Consider the following 20,899-nt stretch of genomic DNA (forward strand, 5'->3'; position numbering starts at 1 on the left):
TTTTACATCTTTTGTTAAATTTATTCCTAGGTATTTGATTTTTTAATTTACTATTGTAAATGGTATTTGTTTCTTGATTTCCTCCAGAGATTGTTCATTATTGGTGTACAGAAATGCTACAGATTTTTGCACATTGATCTTAGAACTTGGGACTTTACTGAACTCATTTATGAGTTCTAGAAGCTTTCTTGTAGATTTCTCAGGGTTTTCTATGTATAGGATCATGTCATCTCCAAATTATGAAATTTCGACTTCTTTCTTTCCAATTTGGGTGCCTTTTATATCTGGTTCTTGCCTCAGTGCTTGAGCAAGTACTTCTAAGACAGTGTTAAATAGAAGGGGTGATAGTGGGCATCCTTGTCTTGTTTCTTATCTTAGAGAGAAAGATTTTAGGATTTCACCTTTGTAAATGATGTCAGCTGTGGGTTTTTCATATATACCCTTTATCATGTTCAGAAAATTTCCTTGTATTCTGATTTTTTGTAGTGTTTTTATCAAGAAGGGTGCTGTATTTTGTCAAATGTTTTTTCTGCATCTATAGATATGATTCCTTCAGTCTCTTTATGTGGTGTATTACATTGATTGATTTTCTTATGTTGAACCATCCTTGCATAACTAGAATGAATCCCACTTAGTCATGGAGTATAATTCTTTTAATGTGTTGTTGAATACAATTAGCAAGTATCTTGTTGAGGATTTTTGCAGCTAGGTTCATTAGAGAAATTGGTCTGTAATTTTCCTTTCTTGTGGTATCTTTGTTTGACTTTGGTACTAGAGTATGGTTGGCATCATAGAATGAGTTAGGCAATGTTCCTTCTGTTTCAATTTTTTGGAAGAGTTTCAGCAAGATTGACATTAGTTCTTTCTGGAGTGTTTGGTAGAATTCACCTGTGAAGCCATCTGGCTCAGGGCTCCTCTTAGTTGGGAGATTTTTAATGACTGATTCTATCTCTTTACTTGTGATTGGTTTGTTGAGATCATCAATTTCTTCTTTCATCAATATAGGCTGCTTATGTGTTTCTAGGTATTTGTCCATTTCCTCTAAATTGTCCTTCTTGTTGGAATATAGTTTTTCACAGTGTCCTCTTATGATAGTCTTTATTTCTGTGGGGTCAGTGGTGATATCTCCTTTCTCATTTCTTATTTTGTATATTTGCATTTTCTCTCTTTTTTTCTTTGTTAGTGTAGCTAAGGGTTTGTCAATTTTATTGATCTTCTCAAAGAACCAGCTCTTGGTTTTGTTTATCTTTTCAAGTGCTTCTTATTTTCTGTTTCATTTAGTTCTGCTCTTATATATGTTATTTCTTTCTTTCTTCTTCTTTTGGGGTTACTTTATTGTTTTCTTACAAATTCCTCCAAGTGTGCAGTTAGTTCTTCAATTTTTGCTCTTTCTTTTTTGATGTCTGAATTTATGGCTATAAATTTCCCTCTCAGCACTGCTTTTGCTTCATCCCATAAGTTTTGGTATGTTGTGTTATCATTTTCATTAGTTTCAAGGTAGTTATTAATTTCCTTTGAGATTTCCTCTTTGACCCACTCTTTTTCTAAGAGTGTGTTGTTTAATTTCCATATCTTGGTGTGAAATCTGGGCCTCTGGCCCTTGCAGATTTCCAGCTTCACTCCACTGTGGTCAGAGAAATTATTTTGTATGATTTCAATCTTTCTGAATTTATTGAGACTTTCTTTGTGGCCTTGCATATGGTCTGTCTTGGAGAATGATCCATGTGCTCTTGAGAAAAATGTATATCCTGCTGTATTTGGGTGTAATGTTCTATGTAAGTCTGTTAGGTCCAGCTCCTCTAATATACTGTTCAAAGTTTTTGTTTCTTTATTGATTCTCTTTTGAGATGTTCTGTCCAAAGTTGATAGTGGTGTATTAAAGTCTCCCACTATAACTGTAGAGGAATCTATTCTTTCACTTAGTTTTTCCAGTGTTTGCCTCACATATTTGGAGGCACCCTTGTTAGGAGCCTAAATGTTTATGATTGTTCATTCTTCTTGAAAGATTATCCCTTTCACCAATATGTTGTGTCCATCTTTGTCTCTTACAATTGTTTTGTATTTAAAGTCTATTTTCTCTGGTATTAATATAGCTGCTCCTGCCCCTTTTTGGTTATTGCTTGCTTGTAAGATTGTTTTCCAGCCATTCACTTTCAATCTCCTAGAATCCCTGTGTCTAAGATGTGTTTCTTGTAGACAGCATATAGATGTGTCATATTTCCTTATCCAATCTTCAGTCTGAATCTTTTGACAGGTGAGTTTAATCCATTACATTCAGTGTTATTACTTTCAAGGAATTATTTATATTAGCCATATTTTCTTTGGACTTGTGTTTGTCATATTTTGTTTTTTCTTCTTCTTCTCTTTTTGTCTTTTTAGTTGCTCTTACACTCTTCTCCAACTCTGCCTCTCCTGTTTTTTTCTTTCTTCCTGCAGGACTCCCTTTAGTATTTCTTGAAGGGCAGGGTTCTTGTTGGCATACTCTCTAAGTTTCTGCTTATCTGTGAGTATTTTGAACTCTCCATCATTTTTGAATGCTAGCTTAGCTGGGTAGAGTATTCTTAGATGGAAATTTTTTTCTTTTAGTACCTTGACTATGTCCAGCCACTGACTTCTTGCTTCCATGGTTTCAGATGAGAAATCAGTCCTTAATCTTATGGATCCTCCTTTGTATGTGATGGTTTTCTTTTCTCTAGCTGCTTTTAGAATTTTCTCTTTGTCTTGGGCATTGGATAATTTTACAAATGTAAGTCTTGGGGTAGGCCTGTTGGGATTTATGCTGTTTTGGGGGGTGCATTGTGCTTCCTGGACATGTACATTCATCTCCCTCAGTAAGATTTGGGAATGTTTCAGCCATTATTTCCTCCATCACCCCTCTGTCCCCTTTCCCTTCTCTTCTCCTTCTGGGATGCCTACAATGTGTATGTTTGTGTGTTTTGCATTGTCATTCAGATCCCTAAGTCCCAGCTGAATTTTTTCTATCTTTTTATCAATCATTTCTACTATCAGTTTGATTTCAAATGTACTGTCTTCCACATCACTACTTCTCTCTTCTGCCTCTTCTAATCTGGTGTTATTTGCTGAGACGGTATTTTTTATTTCTTGAATTGTGTTCATCACCATCATATCCATTATCTTTTTGTGTATGATTGCAATTTCTTTTGTATTCCCTCCAAGTGTTTACTTCATATTCTTAATCTCTTTCTTCACTTCATCAAATTGGTTGCTTATATGTTTTGAGAACTTTACTTAATTGTTTGATGTTCTGCTCCTCTTCCTGGTTTTTAGTTTGTTCACTGGATTGGGCCATGTTTTCCTGATTATTCATTTGGTTTGTAGTTTTTTGTTGCTGTCTAGTCATCATTTTATCTTGATGGGTTTAATAAGTTCCTTACCTTCTTTGTCTAGTCTTGGGCTTTAATTAGTTTTTGTTTTTGCATATGTGTTATGTCTTCTCTTTGTCACTTTGTTCTTCTTATTCTGTTTTCTTGTTGCTGGCTAAGTTCAATTTGAAGGAAAATATTAGGGCCAGGGAAAGCAAAATGAGTCAGAAAAGAAAATATATAATAGTAGTATTGATAATAAATGTTAACAGAGGAACCATGTGAGATCTAGGAGAATGGATATTAGATTCATGTAAGCTGTGTAGAGTTATAACAATAAGTAGAGTACCTGTAACGAGACAGTCAACTGAATATGGGGAAGAATATAGTATCGAATTAAAAGGCCAGTGTTTTCATGAGAGAGGGAAAGAGAAAGGAAGACAATAATATAAAGAGTGAATAGAAGATTGGAAACAGAAAGGTGTTAGAAATAAAAAGTCAGACAATTTGGGGACCAAACAAAGGGAGGTGGAATGTAAGAGAAACAAAAGATGATGGAGGATAGAAAGATGTAGAGGAAAGGGGATAGTTTTGGTGGCCAAAATCAATACACACAGAAAAGAGGAAATGGAAGGTGAGGAAACATAGCAAATGTGAAGCGCTCCCTGTAGCATCAAATATACCAAAAAATAAAAATAAAAAAGAAGAGGAAGGAAGAAAAAGATAAAAAAAGAAAAGAAAGGAGAAAGGACCTTGGCGGGATAAAGAGGAAGAAAAAACCAGAAGACAATGCAGCAATAACAACAACAAAAACAACAACAACAAAACACCAAAGTTTCAAGCTAGAAATCTTCTTTGCAGTTAAATAAAATGCTTAGCAATCTGACATTCCCCCTTTCTCCCTTCCTCACTTCCTTCTCTCCCAGAGCAGCCAGAAAGCTTTATGAGGGGCCCGGTAGGAGATTCAAGTGGGTCCTCGGTGAACCAACTCAACACAGAAGACAATGACTCTTTATTTTCAGCAAGAGAGCACCTACACCTCACCCAGAAACCCCAAATATGCTATTGGAAGCTTGGAAAGCACATCCTATAGTCCCTCCCCCTTAGGTGTGCTTGGGGAGGACTAATTGATTTTCTGACTCTACCTTCTCCCAGACCAAGTTTCCTATCCCTGGGCATTTAAATAAATTGGGCTTTCTCAGCAGATTTGCCTCTCCTTTCTTCCCAGGCTCCCCGCAAGCGAGCTGGTATGCTCCTCCAAGCTTCAAAACAACAACAACAACAACAACAAAATGGAGGGCTATGTTAATCACAGACCTTAGACCTCAGTGTGCACTGGATTCAGGAATGGGAAGTCAGGGATATTGTGGACTCAAAGTATGCGTGTCTGTGGAGCGTGTGCTACGGGGATTTAGAGGACACGGACCTGGGAGCCACGTATCCGGGAAACACAGGGTTTGGGAATGCCACCACACAACCAACAGTTTTCAGGACTCACCGTGGCCACCAGCCCACCCACAACTTCTGACTTCTGTGTCAGAAGCCCAAAATTTGACCTCTTGCAAGAACCTCTTCTGTCACTGTCTCACCAAATCGATGTCCAGTCACCTCCTGCCCTGCAAGCCTCCAAAACAGCCCACTCCAGCAGGACTCCGACCCTACTCAGCTGCTTCTTTGCAGGAGAGATTATAAGGTGCACTCACTCAGACGCCCTCTTGCCCTGCCTCCTGAGGTGTGGTTGCTTTGATTTTGTTTTTCTTTTTCAATATGTCTGGCTATTTGGGGCCTCTTTCCCTTCCAAAGAAGTTTCATAGCTTGCTTTTCCAATTCAGTAAAAAAATGCTGTGGTTATTTTTATTGGCATTGTGTTATATCTGTAAGTCATTCTGGGTAGGATAGACATCTTGATGATGTTTAGTCTTCCTTCCCATGAACAGGTAATATTCTTCCATTTATTTATGTCTTCTCTGATTTCCTTTAACAGTGTTGGTAGTTTTCTGAGTACAAGTCACTTACATCTTTAGTTAAATTTATTCCTAGGTATTTGATTCTTGTAGTTGTTATGAATATGGGATTTTTTTCTTGATTTCCTCCTCAGATTGCTTATTATTGGTGTACAGAAATGCTGCTCATTTTTGTACTTTAATCCTATAATCTGCCACTTTGTTGAACTTATTTATAAGATTTACAAGCTTTGATGTAGATTTCTCAGGGTTTTTGAGGTATAGTATATGCAAATAGTGAAATTTTTCCCCTTCCTTTCCAATTTGGCTGCCTTTTCTTGCCTAAGTGCTTAAGCAAGTACTTGTAACACAATGTTAAATAAGAGTAGTGAGAGTGGAAATCCCTGTCTTGTTCCAGATCTTAGAGGGAAAGCTTTTAGCATTTTGCCATTGAATATGATGTTAGCTGTGGGTTTTTCATATATACCCTTTATCACGTTGAGGAAGTTTCCTTCTATCCCTATCCGTTGAAGTGTTTTATCAGGAAAGGATGCTGTATTTTGTTGGATGCTTTTTCTGCATCTATAGAGATGAGCAAGTGATTTTTTTTCTTTCAATCTGTTTATGTGGTATATTACATTGATTGCTTTTCCCATTTTGATCCATCCTTACATACCAGGATGAAACCCACTTGGTCATGGTGTACAATTTATTTGATGTTTTGTTGAATACGATTAGCAAATTTTTGTTGAGGATTTTAGCATCTTGGTTCATTAGATTGATCTATAGTTTTCCTTTCTCTTGACATCTGTTTTTGCCTCTGGTATTAGGGTGATGTTGTCAGCATAGATTTCACAGATTGAGTTAGGCAACGTTCCCTCCAGTTCTGTGTTTTTGGAAGAGTTTAAGCAGGATTGGTGTTAGTTCTTTCCAGAATATTTGGTAGAATTCACTTGTGAAGGCAACTGTCCTGGGCCTTTCTTAGTTGGGAGTTTTCTGAGGACTAATTCATTCTCAATTCATGGGATTGGTCTGTTGAGTTCACCAGTTTCTTCTTTTGTCAATGTAGGGTGTTTGTGTGTTTCTAGGAATTTGTCCATTTCTTTTCAATTATCCATCTTGTTGGCATACAAATTTTCAAAGTATCCTCTTATGATACTCTTTATTTCTGTGGGGTCGCTGGTGATATCCCTTTCCTCATTTTGTTTTTTATATATTTGCTGCTTCTCCCTTTTTTTCTTTGTTAGTCTAGGTAAGGGTTTTTCAATTTTATTAATCTTCTCAAAGAAAACAGCTTTTGGTTTTGTTAATTTTTTCTAGTGCTTTCTTATTTTTAATTTCATTTATCTCTGCTCTAATCTTTATTTCCTTTTTTCTACTTCCTTCACTTCTAGTTTGTTGTTCTTTTTCTAATTCCTTTAGCTGTTCAGTTAGGTCTTTGATATTTAGCTCATTCTTCTTTTTTAATATAGGAATTTATGGTTATAATTTCTCTGTCAGCACTGCTTTTGCTGCATCCCATAGGTTTTGATATGTTGTGTTGTCATTTTCATTCATTTCAAGGTAGTTAACTGATTTCTTTTGCAATTTCCTCTTTGGTCCACTGATTGCCTAAGAGTGTATAGTTTAAACTTCCATGTCTTTGTGCCTAATCTGGCTCTGTTTCCCTTACTGATTTCCAGCTTCATTCCATTGTGGTCAGAGAAATTACTTTGTAAAATTTCAATCTTTCTGAATTCTTTGAGAGTTGTTCTCTGGGCTAGCATGTGGTCTATTCTGGAGAATTAGCTGTGTGCACTTGAGAAAAAGATATATTCTGCTGTATTTGGTTGTAATGTTTTGTATATGTATATTATGTCCAGATCCCTCTAATGTATTATTCAAGGTCTTTGTTTCTTTATTGATTCTCTGTTGAGATGTTCTTTCTAATGGTGATAATGGTGTATTAAAGTCCCCCACTTTATGTATAGAGTCATCTGTTTTTCCACTTAGTTTTTCCAGTGTTTGACTCATGTATTTTGGGTTGCCCTGGTTAGGTGCATAAATGTTTATGATTGTTCATTCTTCTTAGAGATTATCCTTTTATTAGTATATAGTGGCCTTTTTTGTCTCTTACAATGTTTTCCTTTAAAGTCTGTTTTCCCCAATATTAGTATAGCCACTCCTGCCCTCTTTTGGTTATTGATTGCATGTAAAATTGTTTCCAACCATTCACCCTCTGCCTCCTTGAGTCCCTGGGTATAAGGTGAGTTTCTTGTAGACAGCATATAGATGGATCATATTTCCTTATCCATTCTATCTGTCTCTTGACTGGTGAGTTTAATCCGTTTATATTCAATGTTATTTCTGTCAAGGAATTACTTTCACTAGGCGTATTTTCTTTAGGTTTATGTATGTCATATGTTGTTTTTATTTCTCTTTTTATCTTTTTAGTTGTTCTTATACTGTCCTCCAGCTCTCTTCCTATTTTTTCCTTTTGATCTGCAGAACTCCCTTTAGTATTTCTTGAAGGGCAGGTTTCTTATTGACAATCTCTCTTACTTTCTGTTTATTTGTGAATATTTTGAACTCTCCCTCATTTTTAAAAAAAGATTTATTTATTTATTTATTTCTCTCCCCACCCTCCCCCCCCATTATCTGTTCTCTGTTTCTATTTGCTCAGTCTTCTTTGTCTGCTTCTGTTGTTGTCAGTGGCACAGGAATCTGTGTTCTTTTTGTTGCGTCATCTTGTTGCGTCAGCTCTCTGTGTGTGCGGCACCATTCCTGGGCAGACTGCACTTTCTTTTGCACCAGGCAGCTCTCCTTATGGGGTGTACTCCTTGTGTGTGGGGCTCCCCTATGTGGGGGACACCCCTGCATGGCACGGCACTCCTTGTGCACATCAGCACTGCACAAGGCCAGCTCCACATGATCTCCCTCATTTTTGATTCCCTGCTTTGCTGGATAGAGATTTCTTGGCTGAAAGTTTTTCCTTTTAATACCTTGACTGTGTCATACCATTGCCTTCTTGTCTCCGTGATTTCAGATGAGGAATCAGTCCTTATTCTTATTGAGCTTCCCGTGTATGGATGAATCTGTTTTCTCTTGCTGCTTACAGTATTCTGTCTTTGTCTTGAGCGAATATATCTTGGAGTAGGCCTGTTAGCATTTATACTGTTTGTGTGGTGCTGTGCTTCCTGAACATGTACATCCATTTCCCTCGATAGGGTTGGGAAATTTTCAGCCATTATTTCCTCTAACATACCTTCTGTCCTCTTTCCTTTCTCTTCTCCCTCTGTGATTCTTTTAATGCATATGTTTGTGCATTTCATGTTGTCATTTGCATCCTTATGTCCCTGATGTTTTTTTCCTATCTTTTTATCTATCTGTTCTACTATCTAGTTGATTTCATCTTCTTTCTCTGACATCGCTGATTCTTTCCTCTGCCTGTTGAAATCTGCTGTTATGTGCTTCCAGTGTAGTTTCGATTTCTCAAATTAGGCCATTCCTCACCATCATTTCCATAATATTTTTACATATGTTTTACAATTTCTTCAGTATGTTTTTCTATTGTTTTCTTAATATTCTCAATCCTTCATTCATTAAGTTGATTCATGGTATTTTTTTGGACATCTCTGATTAGTTAGTAAGGAGTGCCTTACCTACAACAGTGCCATCTTCCTGGAGCTTAAAGATCATTTTTTAGAAGTCTTTATCCAGTATGTCCATTCATGTCTTCTTTGATATTTTCTGGATATTTATCTTCTTCCTTTGGATGGACCATCATTTCCTATTCTTTGTCTCATAATCTTGTTGCACCCTGTACATATTAATGTTTTAAAATGTTAACTCAGGGATTTAGCCCCTAAGCTGTCTGTTTCTTGAGTTTGTATCCAGGTATTGATTTAACAGATTTTTCTGAGTGCCAGGAACTAAAAAGTCAAAATAAACCAATGTAAAAAACACCTTCCACAGTCTTTGTAAATTGGCTTTGTGTTCTTTGGTGCTCTCCTTCGGAATTCAGTCCTCCTATAAGAAGGTCAGCTTTAGGTGAATGCAAAGTTTAGATTCTGCCCTGTCTTTTCTTTGCTTTTGTCTCATCCTGCCCTGGGCTTGTGCTTCTAGTGGCCTTCAGAATCTCTCTGTTACAGGCATTTAAATGACTCCTCTATTCCTTAAGAAACAGTCCTTTACCTTCTCTTGGGTGTTCCACCCTTGGATTTAAGGCCAGTAAGCCTTTGCTCCAGGCTGACTGACTCAATTATTTCTTATATTCTTTCCATGTCCCAAGATGCTTTTGCCTGGAGGGCAAACTCTGGGAGCAGCACCAAGCTGGACACAATTTTCCTGTGTCTCTTTTTGCTAGCTAGAAGGAGATCAGTAACCTATAAAGGCAACACTGGCTTGCTCCACACTGCTCTGTGGAGGGGGTGATGGATGGGTCAGAACGGTTTTAGGAGCTTCTCCTATTGTTCTTTGAAGATACTTTCTCTTGATTCAGCACTTGTCCAGTAAATTCAGCCCTTTAAATAGTTTCCATAATTCTGAGGAATGGTATTATCTTTAAGTCTCCTCTGCCAATTTTTCCAGAGTAGGTTGAAACAAAGGCCATTCTCAGAGCTATGCCCCCAGCAATGTGAAGTAGCTGATAGCATACCTCCAGATCTTGGGAAACTAGGTCTTTATATACTACTTTGGCATCAGCAAAGGGCACCAGGAGTCAGGGATGAGGACCACATGAGGCTGGGATTGGTGATTGTAGTCACTACTTCAAAAGTGAAATTCACTTCTATTTTTCACAATTTACCATCCTTTTCATTCTGCTTTTCTCTAGATGCTGCAGTGGTCTAATAGATGACTGAGTTTCAAAATAGTTGATTCAGACAATTTATATTTAGTAGATATTATGGTGGAGGGACTGGAACTTTCTACTCTGCCATCTTCTCAAAATCCTATTTTGCTTTTATTTTTGAAAAGTAGATTTGCTGAATATTGAGTTTTGGTTTACAGGTTTTTTTCCTTTCATTTTTTTGATTACATCATTCCACTGCCTTCTAACATCTATACTTTCTGGTATTGTTAATTTTATTGGGGGAAGCGGATTTGGCTCAAGCATCCGCCTACCACATGGGAGGTCCAGGGTTCAAACCCAGGGCCCCCTGACCCATATGGTGAGCTGGCCCATGTGCAGTGCTGATGTGCACAAGGAATGCCATTCCACGAGGGGTGTCCCCCATGTAGGGGAGCCCCATGCACAAGGAGTGTGCCCCGTAAGGAGACCTGCTCCACACAAAAAAAGCACAACCTGCCCAGGAGTGGTGCCGCAAACATGGAGAGCTGATGCAGCAAGATGATGTAACAAAAAAGAGGCACAGATTCCTGGGGCCACTGCCGACAAGAATACAAGCAGATGCAGAAGAACACCCAGTGAATGGACACAGAGAGCAATCAACTGGGGGGTAGGGGTAGGGGAGAGAAATAAATATAAATAAAAAAATTTTATTTGTGTTCTCTTATACATGATATATTAGTTAGTCAAAGGGGTGCTGATGGAAAATACCAGAAATTGGTTGGTTTTTATAAGGGGTATTTATTTGGGGTAGGAGCTTACAGATACCAGACCATAAAGCATAAGTTACTTCCTTAACCAAATTCTATTTTCATGTGTTAGAGCAAGATAGCTGCTGATGTTTGGGAGGGTTCAGGCTTCCTGGGTTCCTCTGGGCTCAGCTCCTCTGTTTTTTCCACAAGGTCAGCTGTAGACTATCAGGCGAACGGCTCTGTCTCTTACGCTGGAGCTCCAGCTTAAGACTTCAGCATTAAACTGCAACATCAAAACTCCAGCATTAAGAACCCTCAACTCTATCCTTTGCCATACCTTTTATCTGTGAGTCCTCACCTACCAGGGGGTGAGGACTCAATGCCCTAATGATGTGGTCCAATCAAAGTGCTAATCATAACTCAGTCACGCCCAGGTACAGAGCAGATTACAAACATAATCCAGTATCTATTTTTGGAAATCATAACCATATCAGACTGCTACACATGACAAATCACTTTCCCTTGTTGCTTTAAAATTTTTTCCTTGTCTTTGGCTTTCAGCATTTTTACTGTTATATGCCTGGAGGTGGATTTCTTTGCATTTATTCTACTTGTAATTCTTTGTTTCTTGTACATGTGGACTTATGTTTTTCATCAGCTTTGGGAAATTTTCAAACATATATTTTCTGTGAATAATTTTTATTTCTTTTCTTTCCTTCTGTTTCTCACATTACAAAATGTTGGCACACTTTATGGTGTCCTACATTTTTCTGCATCTCTGTTTATTTCTTAAAATTTTTCTCTTCAGGTTGTATAGTATCTATTGATCTGTCTTTATTTATTCTTATGCCAGTGCAAATCACTTGTTGAACTCCCTTAATGAATATTTCATTTATTATTTCTGTTTTTTAACTCTGGAGTTTCTATTTAGTTTAAAAAAGTATAATTTCTGGATTTTTATTAATGTTCACTCTGAAGAAATACTGTCATATTTTACTTCTTTAGGCATGGCTTAATTTAGTTCTTTAAAAATATTGATAATCACTCATTTGAAGTCTTTGATAAGGTTGGTATGTGGGTCCTCACAGACTTTTTTAATTTTTTTTTTGAGGTAGTGTGGTTGGCTTGGTTTTTTCATTTGTTTGTTTGTTTTCTTTTTAGGAGGTACCTAGGATAGAACTCGAGAACTTGTATGTGGGAAGCAGGCACTCAACTACTTGAGCCACATCTGCTCCCTGGCATTTTTTTTTTAAGATTTATTTTTTATTTATTTCTCTCCCCTTCCCTCCCCCTACCCCAGTTGTCTGCTTTCTGTGTCCATTTGCTGCACATTCCTCTCTGTCTGCTTGTATTCTTGTCAATGGCACAGGGAATCTGTGTCTCTTTTTGTTGTGTCATCTTGCTGCAGCAGCTCTCTGTGTATGCGGCACCACTCCTGGGCAGGCTGTGCTTTCTTCGTGCTGGGTGGCTCTCCTTACAGGGCACACTCCTACACGGGGTACACCCTTGTGTGGCACAGCACTTCTTGCGGGCATCAGCACTGCGTGTGGGCCAGCTCATCACATGGGTCAGGGGGCCCTGGGTTTGAACCTTGGACCTCCCATGTGGTAGGTGGATACCCCATCTGTTGAGCCAAATCCACGTCCCCCTGACATTTTCTTTTGCAAATTTTTTTTTCTTCCTGTTAGCATTTCATTTTCTTGTTTGTTTTCATTTTTCATATATTTTTTTTTTTGGTTAAACTGGGCCTTTTTGATAATATATTTTATCAACTCTAGATACTAATTCTCTCCCACCTGGGAAACGGACTTGGCCCAGTGGTTAGGGCGTCCGTCTACCACATGGGAGGTCCGCGGTTCAAACCCCGGGCCTCCTTGACCCGTGTGGAGCTGGCCCATGCGCAGTGCTGATGCACGCAAGGAGTGCCCTGCCACGCAGGGGTGTCCCCCGTGTAGGGGAGCCCCACGCGCAAGGAGTGCGCCCCGTAAGGAGAGCTGCCCAGAGCGAAAGAAAGTGCAGCCTGCCCAGGAATGGCGCCGCCCACACTTCCCGTGCCACTGATGACAACAGAAGCAGACAAAGAAACAAGATGCAGCAAATAGACACAGAGAACAGACACCGGGGGAAGGGGGGGAATTAAATAAATAAATAAATCTCAAAAAAAAAAAAAAAAATTCTCTCCCACCTCCCCAGGGCTCATTGTTGGTTGCTTGTTTGCTTGTTTATGACTTGGCTGGTCTATTTTAGTAAATTTTCTTCTGTATAGTGAAGCCCCTCATGCTGTTCCTCAGAGGACTCATTCTGGGGCATGTGCACAGTCACCCTGGGATGACAGTGGCTTTAACAAGAATCTCTTTGACTGTATTTTCTGTTATGCTGTCTTCCTCTTTTATCACATGCAGTGGTTAAACTTTACTAATTGCTAGTTTGTTGCTCACTTTTCAGAAAATGTTCTGAGGCATAAATACTCCACAGTCTGATCTAATTAAATTCTTCCCCCTCTGTAGGGGTAATTTTTGAGGTCAACATGTGAGTTTTTTCTCTGATCTCAGAAGAGCTTTTTACTTTTAATTTTTAAGTCGTCTTTTCTTCCTGGTTGTCTTTGGTAAACTTGCTGATCTGTAGTTTAGGTTCTTATTTTCATGAAGTTACTATTAGCAGCCTCTTCTTACCTGCTTACCACCATGATTTCATTTCTTTCAAAAGTACCCTTAGGTACTTAGGTTTGAATTTTCCCACATTTTGTTTCAAATAAGTGACTTGACTTGGGAGGAGCATCATAGCTTTCTGTTCTTATAGCCTGTCTTAATTCTTATAGCCCTCTGTGCCATTCCTTAGGAATTGTGGCTGGGGACAATGTCCTACTTTTTCTCACCATGATGTTAAAATGACAGCCTGGTTTATGAGCAAGGTTCTGGGTGGGGGCAGTGGCGTCTGTTCTTTGCTTGCCTCTTCTGGTGTGGAACCTCTCTGCCTTATGATGGGCTGGGGTAGCCATAATCAGCACCCCAGTATTCTTGACTTGCTGTACTTAAGTTTTACCTTCTACCCTATGTATGGGGGCTGGGTGGAGGATGGGGTCCCTTTCTTGATCACACTCACCTAGAATTTATCCTCTGAAACAGGAACTGGGGTGGGGTGGGAATGAGAAATGCTGGTAGCCAGGCCCTCCCAGGGAGATATTGCAGCCCCTGACTATGAGATCAGAGGAGATGGAGCTGTATCCTCTTGGGATATATTCACCCTGAGTAGAGGTGAGCTGGATGGGGGGAATTAAAGAGGGGTCAAGAACCACAAATACTCACTGTTCTTACTGAAATTTAGTAGATTTTCTTGAATAATTGTTTCTTCATTTGATTAATGCTCTTAGGATGTTTTCTAGAGACTTAAGTGATTGCTTTTTAAATATTTCTCACCAGTTTTGATTTTTTGCTGTGAAGAGGGTCTGCGGAGCCCTTCAAGCTGCCAGTTGGGAAGTTTCATGTTTTTTTGAATACTTATTTACTTCATGGTCTGGAACAGAATTCCAAAAGTGCCTATAATTCCTAGTAATGGAAGTTTAATTGCTTTTTTAAAAAACAGTATGATTCAGGAACCTCTTGTGTTTTTTAAATGTAATGTTTTATTTGTGATGTATGTATTTTCAAAAAAACATAATTTACAAAAATGATGGAGGTGGGGGATGGGGACCTCTTAGGTTTTTTTAATGTAATGTTCTGTGTAATCTATTAACTTTAATAAAAGAATGTGTTGAGAAATATATTAAGCAGTATTTCATATGTTTTTTTTATATATTTGTCTGTATTCCTTGAGAAAATGTCTATTTAAATAATTTGCCCATTTTTAGATTATTTGTTTTTATGTTAAAAGGTAAGGGATTTAAAAATATATATACAGTCTGGATATAAGGCCCTTCTCAGATATATGATGGGAAATGATTTTTCCTTTATGTAGGTTTTCATTTTCTTCATAGGGTTTCCTTTGATTAAAAAGTTTTTAATTTCTGTGGGGAAAAAAAGCGGTATGTATGTATGCTTGTTTCTTTCCTAGCTTATCTCCTAACCCCTATTGACAGGTGGTGGGGTTGACTATTTGGCCTTCTCCTTCCCTACCCTTTCACCTATTTGATGTCACTCCCTTCTTGGCACCCTACCTGGCTCCTCATTTTTTACTTTATGCATGGGCTCCCAATTTCTACTTGACCCATTGGAAATGGTGACAGTTTGTAAACTGTCTACATGGCTCATGCATGAGCTTTGATTTTTACCCTGTCTCTTGGACTTTATAAACTAGTTTATGGTTTGCCTATCTTGTTTAGATGTTGATCTCCTCCAGGCCTCTCTTGTATTTGGTCTTTAGCCTCATGTGCTACAATTGTAATGCACAAATTATATAGAAGATAGGACATTTTAGAGTCAATTTGTTAAGGTTTGTTTAACTGCTTGTCATAAGACCCATATCTTAATGCAATCCCACAAAAGCAGCTGGCCCATAATAACCTTGAAGCCTGTATTACAATGAGACTTCATTAAAGATAAAGGGGAAAATTGTCAGGCATGAAGTTATCTCTTTTTATAAAAGTTTAGATGCATCTATTAATGAGATGGAACTTTCACTGCAGCATTCAAAATCAGTAGACTTTTTAATTTAATTTTTTAATTATCTTTTTTAAAGTTAATAGATCATACAAAACGTTATATAAAAAAAGTAAGAAGTTCCTATATATTCCACTCCCCAACTCCCACCCCCGTGATTTTTTTAAATTGTATTTTTTTTGAAGATATATAGATCAAAAAAAAAAGTTACATTAAAAAATATAAGAGGTTCCCATATACCCCACCACCCACCCCACTCTTCCCACATCAACAACCTTTTTCATCATTGAGGCACATTCATTGCATTTGGTGAATACATTTTGGAGCACTCTGCACCACATGGATAATAGTTTACATTGTAGTTTACACTCTCCCCAGGTACATTCAGTGGGTTATGGCAGTATATATAATGTCCAGCATCTGTCCCTGCAGTATCATTTAGGACAACTCCAAGTTCTGAAAATGCCCCCACATCACATCGCTTCTTTCCTCTCCCTGCCCTCAGCAACTACTGTGGTCACTTTCTCCACATCAATGCTATAGTAAGTCCACTGTAATCCATATTTTATTCCTCCATCCTGTGGACCCTGGGGTGGTGATGTCCACTCCACCTCTATATCGAGAGGGGGCTTAGATTCTACATGGATGATGGATGCAATTCTCCTTCTTGCAGTTGTAGGCACTCTTGGTTCCCTCCTGTGGTGGTTGACCATCTTCACCTCTCTGTCAGCTAAACAATGGACGTTTTAACTGAGGGAGTATTGCATTGGGGCTATGTTTGAAGAGAACTCTTTTTCACAACAATTAGAGCAAGACATAAATTGATTGTTTTTTGGCTCATCGTTGAATCTCATTTGGGGATTTTAGGAACTATGTTTCCTTAATTCATGAGTCAATTAAATCTCCTGAAGGCACATTAATTAGTACATCTTATTATGATAATGCCTTAGGATTCTTTCATAATAGTCTTTATTTTCCTTTTTTCCCTTTTCAGGGAATACACAATTGCATCATAGCATCTTTCTTTAGTATTTGACTTCAATGGCCTGTGATGAAAAGTTTTGAACTTATGATTAAAAAAATAAAAGAATTATTTCTGCCTCTTAGTCTCTATAACTGTAATACTATGAGATTTTTTTTTACATGAAATAATGACTTGATTTGTGAACCCAACAAACACTTGTTCATGTATATATTTTTTAAAGATTTATTTTATTTCTCTCTCCTGCCTTGGTTGTTTGCACTGGCTATCTGCTTGTCTTCTTTTTAGAAGGCATTGGGAACCAAACCTGGGGTCCCCCATATGATAGGTGGGCACCCAAATGCTTGCAAATCTGCTTCCCTCAAATATTTTCTTGTGGTAGCTTATTGAAGCTGTAAGATCTTCTTTCAAAAAATGAAATAATAGTTTTACTTTTAAGTACTCTCTAGGTAAATAAATGTGTTATTCATCTCTCTTATTTTGGTTTGTTCTTTAGGCAGCAGGTGCAATTCGACCTCTTGTATCCACTGTCATCAGTCCATCAGCTGATGGTTGCTTAGACTACTCACTAGAACGTGCCAGACACAGAGCAAGTGAAATGCCACAGGCTTTTCTATTTGATGTGATCTATAAAGCATATCAACAGGTAAGTATCCAGGCTTTTTAAAAAAAGCTGCGGTGTTGGGGATTCCCAAGACTGCCCCCACATTTAGAGGTTTGCTACTTGTGGGGGGCAGCATATAGTTGTACTTACTCCAATATCTATTACAGTGAAGTGGTAAGGATTCTCAGCTTGATCATAAGGAAAAAAGACACAGGGGATCTGGAGGAATTCATGTGCCCACTTCTGTTTGCCCTTTCTCTCCGAGGAAGAGCCACATAGACCACACTCTTCTCCCACAATGAAAATGCAGCAACATTTATGTGATATTTCTGTCCATGGAAGCCCATTAGAAATTCAGTATCCAAGGTGTTTATTGGGTTTTATATTAGTTTCCTAGCTGCTAAGACACATACCATAAAGTGGTTGACTTAACAGGAATTTATTGACTCACTGTGTCAGAGACTAGAAGGCTTGCTTCCTCTGTGGGTTCATAAATTTTGGCTGTCTGGCAATCTTGGGGTTCCTTGGCTTTTCTGTCATATGGCAATGTAGATGGCATCTTTTCTTTACTCTTCCTGGTTCTGTTGATTTTCAGCTTCTGGCTACTCCTTTGGCTTCTTTTCCTTCTCCAATTTCCTTTGCTTGTGAGGACTTCAGCCATATTGGACTATGGCCCACACACATTCAGTTTGGACATACCTAAACTAATAACATCTTCCGAGGTCCTGTTTACAAATGGGTTGACACCCATAGGACCAGGGGTTGGGACCTGAACGTCCCTTTTGTGGGGGGACAATTCACTCCTCAATAGTCTGCCTTTTGTATACATGCAAAATACATTCGTTCCATCACACCATACCAAAAGCCTTAAGGTTTTTCAGTAATGATGCAAAGTACACAAAGTGTCATCAAAATTGGTTATGGGTATGGTCTGTCCTGAGGCAGACTTCCCTTCTGTCTGTGGAACCTAGAAAACAGGTTATCTGCTTCCAATATACAGGGAAAAATTAGAAGGAAAACTGATATCATGGGTCCCAAACAAGTCCAAAATTCAGGAGGTAACACTTCATTAGATATCAACATCTGAGAGCCATCTGTGGCTTGGTACTCTGTCCTCTGAGCCTGTGCAGCAGGAGCTCTACCCCTTTGAGGTGATTGCACAGTAGCCATTCTCTTCCCAACATCAGAGTGTAGGTCCCATCCTCTCAGAGCATTGGGATGACAGTCAGGCTCTCTGTGAAGGCTGGGACACAGGGCTGACCATCTCTGAGCAATGGGGTGGTGGCACTCTCCCTTAATAATCGAGTGCAAGACCTGTCCCCTTCAAGTGAAGAGTAGACCTGCCCTATTCACATACATGGGTGGGTCCATTCTCTTGGCTCCAGGAGATCTTTTCAGTCAAGAACTTTATTTCAATGGTTCTGCTCTTGAAAATCATTCTTCCTTAAGTTCGTCCCTTTTCTGTCACTTTCTGTCCAACCTGGCAATGGTTCTTCTCATACACATTTTGCAAAAATTCTGTAGACAGTTCAAGCAGGTCTAACCTGTTAGACAATAGAACCTTCCACAGATCTATTCTGGATAACTGCATTTTCATTACTGACTTTCAGAGTGCTTTTGGTCTAATCTCAGAGCACATTATCTGGATAGGCTCAGAATTTTCCAGACTCTCAATTGCTGCTTTCTTTGTGCATAATAGTTTAATTCTCAGTTTATCTCTTTATCTCTTTCTACTCTCATTTCACTATAAGCTGCAAAGAGATGGACCTTCCACACTTAGCTTGGAAATCTTAGTTAAATATCCAAGTTTATTGCTTTCAAATTCTGTCTTCATCCACTATCAGAACAAATTTTGCCAAGTTCTTGGCCACTTGTATTATGGGTTGCTTTTCTTCCAATTTCAATGACATCTTCATCATTTCCTTCTTAGATGTCACTAGAAGTACTTTTAATGTTTAAATACACATTCTATGCATGATGGAGTTTTTGTTCTCTAAAACAATACAAAATGGAGCTTTCTCTCCAGCTCTCACTCATTTTTAAGCTCTCAAAATTCTTCCAGCCTCTACCCAATACCCATTTGCAGAGGTGTTTCCATTTTTTAGTTATTTGTTATATCAGCTCCCCATCTTCTAGTACTAAAACTATTTTTGTTTCCTAACTACTAAGACAAATACCATACAATGAGTTGGCTGAACAACATGAATTTATTACTCAGGGCTTCAGAGCTAGAATACTTGCTTCCTCCCAGGTTTGGTACTTTTGGCTGGCTGGCAATCTATGGGATTCCTTGGCTTTTTTGTCACATGGTAAGGCATATAGTGGCATCTTCTCTTTACTCTTCCAGGTTTTGTTGACTTTCAGCTTCTGGCTGCTCCTGTGTCGTCTTTTCATTATAAAATTTCTTTTGCTTATGAGAACTTCAGCCATACTGGATTAAGGCTGACCCTCATTCAGTGTGTGCATGCACCTTAACTCTTAACTAATAACATCTTGAAAGGTCCTATTTAAAAATGTGTTGACACCCACAGGACCAGGGGTTGGGTTCTTGACATGCCTTTTGTGGGGGACATGATTCCAACTTTCACAGGATTGATCATATAGTCATACTTTGCCTAGCACATTCAAATATTCCAGATTCTCAAAAGGCAGGCAGGTGTTCAGCATAAACCATATTAATTATACACAATCTGGTCACTTTTATCAGTGAACCACCTTTATTAGTTAAGCATAAACTAGAAGGAGTAAGTGCCAAGTTCCAGACTCTAGCTGAGTGTAGTTCTTGTAAGCAGACCTTTTTAAGGACAGCAGGCTCAGGCCTGCTATGTTAACTTTTTGGCATAGCTGTTTAGACATTAGGTTAATTAAAATTTTAGTTAAAGACAAGTCATTTCTTTAAAAAAAAATTGAATAATTCATTCATGCTTAGTTTACTGGATTACCTTTATTTTTCATGCTTTAAAAGCATTTTTGTGTTTATATAAATTTTACTGTCATTAATTTACATATTTTTTAGTAAAGAGTTATTAAATATCAGGTATAGGGCTAGATAAAAACTTCCCAATGAAATGTGATAAGATAAAGTAACTAACCTAATGCTTGGCTGATATTAGACAGTTGATAAATAGTTGAAAATACACCAATATTTGGAAAATGGGATGATTGTAATATGAATATGGGCATTTACATTGGAGGAATACCACATATTGTGAATAGAGGGTAGTTAATCACATATATACATTAAAATATCAATTAATCTTGACTATAACTTTTTGAGAAATTCAGCTGAAAAATATTAGAAGTATGGACAGAAATATGTATATAAATTTAGCAGCTTGCAGCATTTTTATAGAAGAAAAATTCCATACAGCTTGCATTTCAATGGATCAATTAAATGGTAAAAAGTTCATTAGAAAAAATTTTAAAGGAACACTAAAAATTATGTTTTCATTGACTATTAAGCATGAAAATATTAATGGTATTTTTTATGAATAATGATTTAACATAATGACAGAATGTTTTATTAACTATACAGTGTATTTTTATGATTATATATCTAAATATGTGTGAGTATGTAAGTATATTGACAAAGCAGAAAGATTTGATGTATGTGTGAGAACTGAAATATTACTGCTTATATCTGTGGATATTAATGGAAAAGACATTAAAAATCTGTTTTAGATACTTAAAATATATAAATGCTTAAGTATTTGTTGTTTTCATTTGGTTTTGGACTTTTCCATGTAATTAGGTATTTGTTTATTGGTTTCCTTTTGTTGCTTAAGATCAGCAAAAAATACCCTGATCTCCTCTTTACCATAGAGATCATGTTGATAATGTTAGAGGGTGGGAGAGGTAGATACCCAACTATCTCCTTTTCCCATTATTTTATTCACTCATTTAACCAACACATGAGTACTTATATTGTGAGC

General features: G+C 37.9%; 1 protein-coding gene across 10 annotated transcripts in view; it reads left to right on the forward strand.

Annotated features, from left to right (window-relative positions):
- Positions 1-20,899, forward strand: part of CRPPA (CDP-L-ribitol pyrophosphorylase A) — a 393,039-nt gene that overhangs the window by 59,528 nt on the left and 312,612 nt on the right. For all 10 annotated transcript variants that reach the window (XR_011648802.1, XR_009185802.2, XR_011648804.1 and 7 more), the window contains exon 3: positions 16,860-17,009. Coding sequence is in view for 6 of the 10 variants with exons in the window: in XM_004467938.5 (XP_004467995.2) it covers positions 16,860-17,009 (150 nt within the window). In the remaining 4 variants the exon portion in view is untranslated. The remainder of the gene's footprint in view (positions 1-16,859; positions 17,010-20,899) is intronic.

The sequence above is a fragment of the Dasypus novemcinctus genome, chromosome 5, assembly GCF_030445035.2.
Source record: "Dasypus novemcinctus isolate mDasNov1 chromosome 5, mDasNov1.1.hap2, whole genome shotgun sequence".
Taxonomy (NCBI): domain Eukaryota; kingdom Metazoa; phylum Chordata; class Mammalia; order Cingulata; family Dasypodidae; genus Dasypus; species Dasypus novemcinctus.